This window comes from Pygoscelis adeliae, unplaced genomic scaffold (genome assembly GCF_000699105.1).
Source record: "Pygoscelis adeliae isolate BGI_AS28 unplaced genomic scaffold, ASM69910v1 Scaffold156, whole genome shotgun sequence".
Classification (NCBI taxonomy): domain Eukaryota; kingdom Metazoa; phylum Chordata; class Aves; order Sphenisciformes; family Spheniscidae; genus Pygoscelis; species Pygoscelis adeliae.
The window spans coordinates 4103644-4117763 of NW_008825016.1; the positions used below are offsets into that span (position 1 = coordinate 4103644).

Consider the following 14120-nt stretch of genomic DNA (forward strand, 5'->3'; position numbering starts at 1 on the left):
GGCCTCCCGCCGTCCGCGTCCCCGTCCCCGTCCCCATCCCCTCCTCCCTGATGGCGGGGAGAGACACTTTCAGGAACCCCAGGGGGCCCCCACTGTGCTGGTGGGCAGCGGAGGACAGAGGAATTTGTCCATTTCCCTCCTCTGGTGGCCCCAACCTAGACCCACGGTTGCCCGGTAGCCCTGGCTGCAGAGGCCTGGCTCAGGCCCCCCTCTGCCATGGCCTTGCCTCTGCCTTGTACAGCAGGATGGTTACAGCCACCTCGGGGATGTGTCACCCAGAACCTTGGGATGCAGAGCCTGAAAGCTAGCCAGGTCCTGGGGAGAAAACAGGGTGGGAAAAGGGAAAAGAGGCCGTTACTCGTTACTTGCATCAGCTCACGAGCCTTGTGCCTGCAGGGAATATCTTGTCAACCTAGAAGAGCAGTGCCTGCACCCAGGCAATGCACCAGCAGCCTCAGCCTCCCAGGCCATGCAGTAGGCTTGAGAGTTCTGGCTGATGTCTCCCTGCCTTTCTGACTGGCTCTCCAAATTTCAGCTGCTGCTCTTGCTCCTACAGAGCCTCACATCCTGTGGTCTTCTGCATCAACCCCAATAGCTTTTGTCAAATATTGGTAGATGCTTGGCATCTGATTTGTCTTAACGGATAAGAGAAACGTATCAAATAAGGACGTACGAGTGGTTGTAGAGTCAGACAGTGCTGCAGGCTGGTCTCTGGCAGTGGCAAGTCCCTGGGGAGGTCACCAGTAATGAGCAGAATAAGGACAAGAACAATATAGCAATATAGCAACATAGCAATATAAGTCTTGAATAATCTCTCACCTGCAAGGTGTCCCTGAATTGAGACCTCCCAGGGGAAACTGGTCTTCCAGGTGGCTGGTCTGGAAGTAAGTACTGACCCATCAATGAGATCAAGGCTTATTCAGTCCTAGATTGCAATCAACAAATTTTGCAATGTCTAGATCCAAAAAGTTTCTTGAAATTCCTGGGTGAGTTGCGATATCTTGGACTACTTCTCCTAGGCTTGTTGACAGAGGCACAGCAAACTCCTAAGTAAGGGCACATGTCATGGGTATACCAATGGACTCCTCTGGAGCTACTGAAACTGGACAGAATGAGCAAAAATGCCCGCAATTTAAGCAGAATACACAGGGTCATTGCAAATCTTGAGATGCTGCTGCATTGTTGGTCCTCAAACAGCTGTCCACAACACAAAGGAAATACATGATTTGATGCAGAATAATAAAAGCAGGTGGCATTGGCCAAGGAAACTCTGAAATGTGTTATTTCTCTTCAAATCTTTTAGGCAATAGTACCCGGGAAGAAACTGTTGGAGCGATTTGCAGTGGAAATATCTTGTGGATTTTCAAACCTATTCTGAAAACCTTTAAGGCAACAGCCAGGTCACCCCACTCTGGGACAAGACTGATCCTTGCAAGAGATCAGGTTATGTGGCAGAGTGAGGATGTCTCTTCTGGGGACATGTGGATAAGCTACTCAACCTGATGAAGTGCTGGACCCTTGTACCCAGTGGCCAAAGCCAACTGAGGCAATGACTTGAAGCAAAAGTCAAAAACTTGGGGTCAAGTCAGACAAAAATTAATAACCAAAGACTTCATGAGGACAAGGACAATACTCAATTTAACTAGAGCGAGGGTGAAGATCAGAATGTCAGAATAACCCAGAAAGGCACCGAGCACTATCTAGGAAGCAGAGTCCAGGCAAGAGCAGGACTGGAGTAGGACGAGTGCTGGGAAGTGCGGAAGACTAGGGCACAGCAGGAGCTGCTGGTGCAAAGGCAAGGATCTGGGCAGAACAAGAGCAGATCAAAAGATGGAACAGAAGAGAAAGGAGGAGAGAGAAACTTTTCCTAAAGTCCTGTCTGAGAGACGCACATCATCAACCAGCTCACAAGCTCTAACCTAACTGTAGCTGCCTAAAGGGCTGGGAGCCGAGCCAAGTCATATCAAGAATTCCTCTGACATCCAGGAAAAGTCATTCACAATCCAGGACACTTTGCATACGTTTCTTTCTAGGTAACTTTTAATGCCAATGAAGGCCAGCAACAGCCAGCCAAAAAACCTCCAGCAGATACCTGCCAAGGCACAGTGTCATGATACGCTGCCTTTATAGCAACACCCATTCTCGCTATTCCACCCGTTTCTTCCCACTCCTACCACTCTGCCGCACTGATGACACTAACACAGCAGCAGTTTGCTGTCTTTGAACTGGAGAAATGATCAGATAGAGAAAAGATTTTTAAATGCTGGACCAGTTCCCTGGTTTGATTCACAACATAACCACAAACATTGATATTACCACAACTGAGGAAGTAGCACAGGGGTAAGTAGATTCCTACGGGCAGGGCAGGAATACTATAAACCAGTGTTGTCATCAGAGCTGACATACCATCAGATCATAACTGGAGAGTGCAGGAAGAAATAATAACTTCTATCAACCTTTTAAAGTATTTTGTCAATGGAAACAGTAGTAACATAGGAAAAAGGAAACAACCCGAGGCTTATATCCATGCCTGACATTAGACAAAAGGCCTGATTTGCTAGAAGACTTGTTTGCCAACTTCCATGTAGAAATTGCCACGATGTCTTACTAGAAAACTACATTTATTTATGCTGGATTAAAAAAAAGGTTATAGAGAAAAAGGAGTTCGGCTCTTTGAGAATCTGTTGGCAGTAGCCTTCTGGCTGCTCTGTGTACAGCAACAAGCCTTTGCTGTCACTTTATCCATGAGATGGTCTTCTTGGTTACAATCATTCAGGATACATAAGCACAGATGTAAAAATAACTACCAAAAGATCCTTTAAGGGATGAGACTTGCCTAACGCAGTGGCTGTTGAGACATACTCCTTGTAGAGTCAACTAGCCAGAGTCTTCTAGTGTGCCCAGGAAAAATCTTCAGTTTACCTCAAACGTAAGAAGTCACCTGAACCGCACACAAACTACCAGATACCAAAAGAAAAGCAAGCCCTCTGTATGAGCTTTTTAGCCAGCCACACTGAAGGAAAGAGACCCAACAGCTGGACAGGAGGTGCGTACGCTTCCTGAATGATTCTTTTTTTCCCCACACTCTGCCTGGATAAAGACTTTTCCACTTGAGACTCATGGCTCATGCCACGTTTTTCAGAACATGCAACTTTGGGTGAAGCGCTTTAGAACTAGGAAGTAAAACATTTTCGTTTACCTTACTTTCTGATGTCTAAGAACATATGGGATGGGTATTGAATTCTGCACTGGACACATACTCCAATCTGTACGTTCTAATGTATGGAATGGTAACTTGGGCATCTATCAGTCCCTCTGTGGAGCCACCGAGCAATTGCCGCCGTCACTGGGACAGAACCAGGCTTCTCTACAATACTGTGTTGGTTGTTCACAGGAGAGCAAGGGGATCTCCTGGGCCCAACCAGGTTTGAACAGTGAGAGCATGTAGAATTGCTGTTAAAACACAGACTCTCCCCTAGCTTTTCCTCGCTCCATACCCTTGACTTCTAAAGTGTGGGTGTGTCTAGAACTTGAATCCATGTTCAGTAATGCACAGACACGTAGAAAACAGCCAACACCCTGGATTCAAACTATGTATGTGGCCTGCACTGATGCAATGAAGTCTCCCTGATGCAGATGGGGATTCATGAGAGCGCTATCAGGAAAAAAGCCAAAGAACGAAGATAATCAGTCACAGCAAAAAAGTCTGTCTGAGCAGCGCAGCAAGCAAATAATGTGGCAAAACAGAGGAAAAAGGAAAATTAGCATTTTGATTTACTAACAGGTATCTCGAATTGGCTAGTGAGAATCCTCAGATAAATGAAGGCCTTCCCACCTATCAATTTCTTCCAAGTAGCGGTCTCTACTAAGTGTATATTCCTTAGGATTCAGAACCTGGCCACTGAGAACTCAAAGAGCCATGAGACAGATGTAGCGGGATGTGTAGTAGTAGTTTATAATTTCCACTTTATGCAAAACTATACAAAATTAAAAAAATCACTCAAAAGTTTACAGTATCAGCCCATCCTTTGATATCCATTCATTGGCAAAATTAAACTTTAAGACAGACAATGTTTACTTTAAGAGGACCGTTAATCAAGACAGATGGACTGCAGGAAAGGAAAAATGACAGCGAGGTTTCAATACAAGTACTTGGATTCAGGCCTTGTCTCCTCTTAGTTACGTGAAGTGCCAAAAAAAGGTATAGGAAATACTTAATGAATCGCACTAATATGTCAGGGTTTTTTTATACCTCACCCCAATAAAGTGGATGAAAATTATATCACAATAACCAAACATATGTTTTATGCTACAAGTATAATTGAAAATACATGTTTAAATATTAACACAAATGTACTGAGATAGAGTGTAGAAATTACATTTTAGACCAATGATTTTATTTAGCTGACTAAAACAAAAATCATTTTTTGTATTTCATGAAAAATCTTTGTCTACAGAAAAATTGCTAGTTCTTGAGTTCTGAAGTACTTCACACTAAAGTCTGGACTACTAAACTTCAGGAAATCTATCCTAAACATTAAATGCCAAAACTCAGCTGGAAGTCACAGAAGAAAATATTATGACAGGCTGTAGCATTAAGTTTTTAATTTTAAGCCCCACACAGTGACATGTGGAAAAGGCAAGAAGAGAAAGGAAGGGAAAAATTTACACAAAATACGTTCAACATTCATGCTAAGAAGGAAAACAGACCTGTCCTGTTTAGAGGATGGAGAAATCACTGCTTCTGTTTCAGAGGCATATGCTTTACTACTTCATTTTTCAGTGAACCAATGACATAAAAATACCACACTTTAGAGACTTGTAAAAACATCGTGTGTGTATTATTCAGTTAATCTTTGCATTGACAAAACAACTGTGTAAAGAGAATGACTGCGGTCCCTACAGTAGTACACTGTGGCTTGCAACTTTATTGTAACTCTAATTGCAGGTCAGACTGATTTATCTTAATGTTTATGCCATTCAAGTTTGTTTAGTCAGCTTACCGAAAGCAGTTCTTAAATGATCTTTCAGTAATACCATATAGAATAATGATAAAGAACTGAAATTAATAACTAGGAGAAAGTATAACAAAGTAACATGCTTTGTCATCAATTTAATGTATGCCAAATTAGAGTCAAATGATGGAAAACCATTGAAATTGCTCCTTAAAGGAATACATGTTTATAAAGTAGTAAGTATAAAACTTCATGGATTTTTTTTTTTTTGGTCTATTTACTAAGAAAGCATTCCTCACAGACAGGATGAAAACTCAGAAGCCACAATGCTACTATATTAGACTGGCTATTCAATTTAACAACATTGTTAATGGTTCCATGTAAAGCACTACTTTTAAACTTTCACAGTCTTACTAATGGCAGACACATGGATCAGTAAACAGTTTTAAAAAAAAGTGATTTTATTTTTTACTTCATCATGTATGATTAATTTTGTAGAAATAGTCCATCATGTATACTTCTTAATCATCCTTAAGGCAAGCATTATTTCTCCGGTGTTAAGTAGAGTAGTAGTTTGAATTCATATAAAAATAGCAAATTCTTGAAATTATAACACCATAACAAAAATGCTAAAACAAACATATTACACTTAGACAAAATGAGCTCTCTACCAGCGTTTATGGTCACGTACTATGGTCTGACATTGATGTTTCTAACATCATATCACTTTCATTCATTTCAATCTCAAATGTTTCTTCCAATGGGCGACTGGTATCTGTACTTTTCCTTTGATGTGACGTCTCTAATGTTACTATGCCACTTTCATCCAGAGTTTGTCTTTCTATGTCGAATTCTCTGAAATCCCAGGGAGGTGAAATTATGTTCTTTAATGTCTTCATTGTGTGTACATCAAAGTCATAACATCTTAATTTGTCTTTGATCTCTGTTCCTAGGAAAACAGTCAAACCATTAGTTTATTCCAAGTAAATGCCCCCCCCAAATGCATCTCAAAGAAACTATCATCCAGAAACTACTATGATACTCTGCTTTCAGATCAACCAGGAGCTGTTGCTGCTTAATGACTGAAGTTGAATAGAGTTGTTCTGAAAAAATACAGCAGCCTCCTCTTTGAAAAAAGCACAATGTAAGAAGTACAACTCAGATTCAAAAGTCTGTTATTAGAAGTAATTGCCAATTCCCTTCCCAATTTTTTAAGAGGTTTTTTTTGTTGTTTAAGTTACACACAGCATGGTTTGCATTAATGCATATCGCACAGCTGCATGGTTCTTCCAGATGTGTTAACTGACTACATATGGAGCAAGACAATATTGAGAAGAAACATCTGCTTCAATTGTGTGAAAAATCTGCAGGAAAAGCAATAGAGCACACAGATGGCTTTTACTGGCTTCAGCTTCATTAACATGCTTGACAGGACATCAACTGTGTTCATTACAGATAAATCAGTAGGTTCAATGAAGCAGAAATACGTCGCTATAAAGGGGTTTTTTTGGGCAGAAAGCTTTCATAGAATTTTTCAAACTATGGCAATATAATGTATTACCATTATGAAGCACTTTTTTTTTTACCATATGTAAAGCTCTATTTTTGGAGGCAGAAGAATTTATCCTGTCTCCACAGAGCAGAGTTGTGACATGGTGAAAATGCCTTGCATACATCTCTCTGCAGCAGCATTAGCTGAAATCAAGTCCTCTGATTTTCTAACTCCCTATTTCTATTTTATTTTTTCCCCATTCCCTTTGGTTTTTAAGCTGCCACAAATCAGTATTTTCTATAAAAGGAACCATTACCACCTCCAATGGCGAAGTGTTTCCTTTCTTTTTACTCGTAAGAATTTACTGTCATGTTGCTTACGAACAACAGTGGTCATCTGCAATTGCTGGTAAGTTCTGAGTCATTTAGCCATTTAAAAAAACCCAAAACACAAAAACCCAAATAAACAAAAACATTCTCTACTTCGTAAGTTAACCAGGTAATGATAGACAGTCTTTCTTGGTGTAAGAAGACGACTCCTCTCAAAGGACCCAATGACTTTAAGAGTCACGTAAGTGAAAGACTTACCAATGTAGGCTTCAGAATCACCAATATACATTTCTATGCAATGTCCAAGCATTGTGACTGAAAATGTGTCATCCCTCCTAAGACCAAGGGCCTATTAAAAAAAAAACAGTAAAAAGTATTCAGTAGCAAATAAAACCATTTACATCTTAAGCTCACAGTGGTTCTGAGTTTGTTTTTTTGTTGCTCAACAATGCTACCAGAGCATAGTCTTCACTGTAAAAGCCAAACATTGCACAACCAAAATAATACTGTCATATGAACTGGCTGAAGTAGTAAGCAAGCAAAGCACAAAAACAAAACCAGAAAAGGGTACGTATACAGACAGAGAATCGTTCACAAATCATGAAGTATAACATACTACTAAAATAATGATTATAAAACCTGTGAGGAAGTTAATTTTGTATAGCTAAGCTACAATCTATAACAAAATAGATTGAGACATGCTTAAAGTAATTACAACTACACGTATGTAATACAAGCTTGTAGTTAAATAGAACTGCAGCTAAATTCAGGCCAATCAACTCGAATGCTGAAAATTCAATGGAGGAAAATTCACTGTTACTCTATGAAAACGTGAAATCACCAAAACCGTCCTGCAATAATAATACATGAGTATCATATAATAAAGATAGATCTGAGACAGCAGAAAATAGTGTATCTTTAAATGTTGCACTTACTGTAAAATTGCTACTTCAAGGCATAGGCTGGAAGTATTTTAAATCATTTCAGCTGCATGAGAAGTTTATGTACATAAAATGTGTATGACAATTATGAAATTCAATTAATTTATAACAAAGAAGGATTCAACTACTAAGTTTCACAAAGTGGCCATTTCTTACCGAATCAATAGAAAACTTAGGAAGACTTCAAAAAAATTTTAAGATTATAAAATAGACACTAATTTGGAGGCTGGATGAAGTGCTGGTTCTCTGTTCTAAAACCAAACCAGACTGAAACAGTAAATAACAGAATCTGTGACCAGCGCTTCAATTTAAGGCAGTTACATACCGTATGAAAATAGTCGATTGCGCTTTCAAAATTGCCCATTAGACTATGTATGTAGCCAATGGCAGAGTAAGTAGAAGCATTCTGAGGAATGAGTACTAGAGCCTGGCGATGGTATTCCAGTGCTTCTTCATATTTCCTGTTAGGGTTAAGTACAGAAGGTCTATTAGTAAGCTTCGGGGTGAAAGGTGTTTTTAAAGTAGCATATCTTTTTATATATAGTATTTTGCTTAGCTCAGTAGCACGCAATCCTGCAAGAACTTAAAAATTATTGCTTCATACTCTGAACATAATAGAATGCACAAAAGACTCATGGATATTGACAATTTTCTTCCTCAACGTAATTGAGAAATCTGTGTTCCCCTTATGTAGCACAACAGCTGCCTACAGCTGGGCCCCATTTGGAGATGATCTCAGCAATGCGATATGGTAAATTGCTTTAGATGTTTAATGCTGTTCATTGTAACATTAGCTTGCTTTCTGTAGCTTTCATTTTCCTCCCCAGGGGAGCGAAGGAGCAAAACGAGACTAAATCACTCATTGTTCAAAGTGAAAAAAGCTCTCTGGGCAGAAATCTCACAACCCTTAAGTGCAACATACACCGGTACTTTTGTCACCTCCATTTTGCTACCGTCTCTATCAGAAGAGTTACACATATCCGTAATTTCTTTCAAATACCAGCCACCCTTTCTTTGAAAATTATCCATTAATTAGACTGCTTATTGCATTTGTTATTTTATAAAACAAGGATTAAGTGTACATTGTGGCATTACTCTGAAAAATCAAATGGTTACATTTGGCATCCTAGTACCAAGTTGTTAAAAATAAAGATAGCAATTGTCTATTCAGAAGAAATTTTAATGTCTACAGTTATAATGAAATTACGCAAACAGCAACACATGAAGTTGTTAGAAGGCATTAAGTAACAATTGAGGCAGAAAAATTATGCAACGCTTTGCTCGCTGCACAAAACTTCCACATGATTTGAGGTTTATTTTCACTCATGGTATTTACCTGTCCAATTAACTACCACTATATTTTAATACGCTGCTTTCAAATTTCAACCACATAATGCTAGTGAGTAGACATATATCCAGTAAGTTTTTTCATAATAGCAATATCATGTATTACAAACACTAGTAAATTAGTTATTACAGAATTTTTTATGTTGTCAAAGCATATGTACAGCTGCCTAAATTCTCGACTTGATTTTCTTCAAAGATGGTTTACAAGGATGTAGAAATACATTAGGTTGGCTTTCTGAACCCAAACAAATACTACAGTGCAAGTTGTCCTAAGTGTGATGTAAGCAGTTAAGTTAGTAACTTAGTACTTAATTACTTAGTAATAAGTAAAACTTATTGTAGAAATTAAAAAAGACAAAAGGAATTATAAATGAAACAAGTATTTGAAAAAAACCTGCAATTATACTCATTAATAGATTCCAGAAGCAGTGCCTTTTGTTTGATCTTGGCAGAAGGGGTAACTATTATACATCTGTATTTCATAAAGAAAATGAAGACTAATTGGCAATTCAAGCACAAAGCAATTACTACCAAAGCCAAAGCAGAAGTACAACTTATATCCACCATAGTCACATTCCCATTAGCAGCTCTAAAACAAAAATTATAGTATACACCAATTGGACAAATAAAACCATGACACTAAAAAAAAAGATATGGCACTGATTAAACAAAAGAAAACACTGGTTAAAATCAGATTAAGGTAATTAATGAGAAAACATTTCTTTATGTTAAACCTGTTAAAGCTTGCATATGTACTTTGTACTTTCTTTTTCTCTTCCTAGAACAGAAATACAAAATTAAATGTGAAATAGTCCTGTTCTCATAAAACCATAAAGTAATACTTTATTGCTATGTTAATGTCACTGAATATTTCTCTTCAATAAACCCCCCCCCCCCCAAACATAAGCACTGATCCAAGCAATTAATTGGCACAAAACCACCTTTGTGTTAATTAAATCAGTGGACATATTCAAGTTTGTCAGGACTGGGACAGTAGCCAGTTACAATTCACACCCATACAAGAATTTAAGAGCCTACGACCAAACCTCTAATAACAACCAATAGTTAAGGAAAGGCTTTTATATTAAGTACTTTAACTTGTGTGTAGTAAACGAGATATGAGGGGCAATTAGTGCGTTTACGTTCACAAGCTGATTTAGGGAATCTTGTTGTTAAAAAGTGCTTCGACACTGCTCTCGTGTGGTACGTAATCTTGATATAAATGAAAACTAGGCCTAGAGAAAACACATTTGTGTAGTATTCCAGATAAATGTAGCGCCAGTACTCTCTGCTTACTTGAGTTTTCTGCAGACATGTCCTAAGTTGTTCAATAAAGGCTCCCACTTATCAACTGTTACCTGCAAAATAATGCAACAATTCAAATAACTGCAGCTTCCCAGACTGTAATTGAATTTTGTCTACTTTAAAAAAACAACATACAAATGAACAAGGCAATTCATTCATGACCAAGAAAAATCACAAGCATTTTCAATTCTTTTCAAAACACATATTTAAGCTCAAAACATTCATTCAATAACTCATTTTTCAATTTTTTCTGTTCCCCAAACCCAATTAAATTTCTTTACAGGGTCAGTGATAGTGAAACTTGGATGCAAACCAAACAAGATTTGTTTTCTACTTAACTAAAAATCACATCAAGTCTCTCAGCCTAGGAGCACTGAAGACCCCCCAAGTTAGGCGTTTGTAAAATAATCATAAATACTGAAGGTCTTTTTATTGTCTTCATAGTCTAACTTCATGTGCTTTAAATAAATTAGTTCATTTACGAGGCACACAGAAGACAATCTGTGTCAATCTTGTCACACAGAAGGCAACAAAACCCTTAAAACACTTTTTGCTGAAATTAAAACCCATTTGGACTGGATTGTGTTATGAATTTGCGATTTATAACAATGTAAGAGTATCTCTGTATCTCTAGGTGTTTTAGGTGTTTCCCACTCTAATTCTAAATTTCCATTTGTGTGTTTATAGATATGTTCATATTTAGTTCTTCTCAATAAACAAGAAAAATGCCACACAAAAAAGAACGTAGGCATATGCGTAAATTTAAGCCTGATCTGCAAAGTTTGTAGCATTCGCATGAACAACAAAACAGCTTTAACTACAACAGAACAACCCTATTTGTATTGGTGAGCATATCAATTAGTATCTGCGCAGTTTGTTTTAGTAAATGTGTGCCTTGTCCACATGAAGATTATAGTTTTTTTCAGCACTTTCCACTTTATAGAAGGCTTATTGTGCTCTAGAAGCAGTTTCATTATCTTGGTAGGAGATGCTTTGTTAACAGTTATAGTAGCATGAGGTGGTGTCCTCTAACTAAATTTAAGCTAAAAATTGAGAAAATTCACAAGAAGCCTGTCACAAGGTGGTACTGCTTTCATTAAGGCATCTTAAGTTACTTGAGTACAATGTGTTTCTTTAGACAAGGTAACAACACACAAATAAAATAAACAGTACTACCGATAGGTACGAACTCATTTGTGTGTTCCAGCATTTGAGGAATCAGGGTTGTACTGGTGGATTTTTGATTCACAAAAGTGCCTGAACTACAAGCACATTTCCTGACAAACTTTTGGCCAGTGATTATTTTGATTACTTTCAGGAAGTTAGTTAAGCATCCCTGGGCCCATTCCCACACAGTGGCTCTACGTGGTAGAAAGAAAACAAATCCACACCTACAGGATTACGTCCAAAGTGGAAGTCATTCAAGAAATGGCTAACACTTAAGGTGGCAGAAGCCATCTTCACACGTGTACCCAGTTCCACCCTCAGGTCAAGAACCGTTGGCCTACTAAGACCCAGAACTGAGAACAAGACCTGGATTCCACTCTCCAGCCAATGCTTCTTTTCTTTTAATTTCATATAGAAACATACTTTTTGCCTTTTCCTGTAGCACTGAAGATAATGTGTGATGATTCTCTTCTAAAAACCCAACATACTCAATTACAAGTAGATGGCCCAAGTTTTAAAGTCAAATTTATATTGTATTGCTTCAATCTTAAAATAAGCACAGCATATTTTGTCACAAGATATTATAGAATTTCCTGGAGTTTTACAGATTTATGATCGTGCATGTTATTAGGAAAAATACCTCATTTCCAATAGCTTTGATTTTTTCCAGTGCATCAAGAAACCACTTTTCTGCAGTTTTCCAGCTAAGAATTGAGGGGGTGGGAGGAAAGAAAAGTAAATTAGTGAAGAGTTTTCATTAGCAGTATGAGAAAATGGTATTACAAGGAACAGTTCTTTGACATTATTTCGTCATTGAGTGAAATTAGATGTAAAAAACAGTAATTTATGTTTGGCTATATTTTGCATGTGCTCTAAGAGCTAACAAGACAAAGTTAAAAAATCAGAAGCAAACCAAGAATATTCACTAAATAGTTCTTGTATCTGTTAGGGTTTTTTGAGAATATATTTGGAACCTCCTGAGCTGACAAAATGTTTTGCTGTACAAAACTTTATAGCATGTGTGCACTTGTGTGTGCAGACAGATGCCTTTTCAAGACATGCGACTACCCAATGACAGGCACACACAAGATAAAAATCGATCTCTGCATGTTCCTCAAGCATTAAATGCTTTCCTCGTTCAATCTTAAACAACGAAGAACAATGTAGAAAGCCAGGGTTTAGGGTAAACACCACATAAACTAGAACCAGAAGAAACTATAGTTCAATGTAAGTACTTCAGTATATATATTGGCACATTACACTTCAGAATAGTCCATGTTTAAGATTGTATTTAATCCTATTTTTGCAAGCTTACTCTCCATTTTGAAATGCAACTACTCCAACTTCATGCATAACAAAAGGATCTTCAGGTGCGATGCTTAAAGCTTGGCTGAAAAACCTTTCAGCTAATTTTGAGTTGTTGGTCAAACCATATTCCAGTCCAATATAGAGCATCGGCAAATGACACCTAAAAAAAAAAAAACAAACCACAAAAAAAACAAAACCAGGCATTTATCAGGAATGGCGTCGCAAGCTATAAAGAAATGCCAACTGTGTGTGCATATGTTTACGTACATCCAAGTAAAAGCTGATTTAAATGGAGTATTAACCTAAAGGGCAGTTTAAAAGATTTTACATCCTTGTTAGTTATTGACAAGAATTTGAACTCCAATACATAATTGTAACTTGCTCTGGAATTACATTTTCTCAGTCCTTAAGTTAGTTCTGAGGTGTGTCCCCCCCCCCCAGTTTCCTTCATACATTTCATTTACAAATGCAATATGGAAGAAGTAATAATTAAAGGGATCAGATTTACCGATAACTACAATGAAATACAACACTCCTTTATGCAATATGACATGATCAGTCCACTACTCATTTTACAACCTTCTCCACAGCATGAAACAGCTGTTCAAGATATTACTATACAGCAGTTTATGACCTGGTATGACAAACATGATTCAAAAATTTCAGAGGACTTTCAGGTAGAACATAAATTACCTAAATATAAATCTTGACTTTAGAACTTATAAAATCACAACAGTAATCACAAATAATGCAGTTAATAAATGCAGATGATGAAATTATTTGGGTTTTTCTCTCCTTTGTTCTCTACCAGATAATTGTTGCAAATGTATTCCTACTGTTCAAAGGGATATAGGTCAATATTCTACGCTATTTATGGATTAATTTTAATTTTTCTGAATATGACATTTTTTACATACCCTTTCATGAGCTGTGCAGCTGTGAAGTATGCAGCCATTGCTTGGTCATGCTCACTCTCAACTGCAAATGAATGTCCATATGCTATCCACGCAGGTCCGTAGGTTCTCTCAAGTGTAGTAGCTTTGCTAAAAACAAGAGCAAGTCACAAGCAAACACATCTGAAATTACATTTCATCGGCTGCAGATGACTACTTACATAGCAATGCTATGCCACATAGTTAGGTATCTATTAAGATAATCTTCTGTAATGACCAATGGTAAACAAAGTTAATTTTAAAAGTTCAAACTGTTTAGCACTTAAAAGTATCACACATTTTCAAGAATTCATTGTATTATTTCTGCTGCTGTTCATGGACAG

At 37.7% G+C, this 14120-nt stretch overlaps 1 protein-coding gene across 1 annotated transcript in view; it reads right to left on the minus strand.

The window, feature by feature from the left end:
• Positions 1–4300: 4300 nt before the first annotated feature.
• CDC16 (cell division cycle 16) overlaps positions 4301–14120 on the minus strand; it is a 22792-nt gene continuing 12972 nt past the window's right edge. The window contains exons 11-17 of the mRNA XM_009326302.1: positions 13762–13887; positions 12852–13004; positions 12177–12240; positions 10361–10422; positions 8043–8178; positions 7035–7125; positions 4301–5904 (exon numbers count right to left, since the gene is read on the minus strand). Of these exons, the coding sequence (XP_009324577.1) occupies positions 5639–5904; positions 7035–7125; positions 8043–8178; positions 10361–10422; positions 12177–12240; positions 12852–13004; positions 13762–13887 (898 nt within the window). The 3' untranslated portion in view covers positions 4301–5638. The remainder of the gene's footprint in view (positions 5905–7034; positions 7126–8042; positions 8179–10360; positions 10423–12176; positions 12241–12851; positions 13005–13761; positions 13888–14120) is intronic.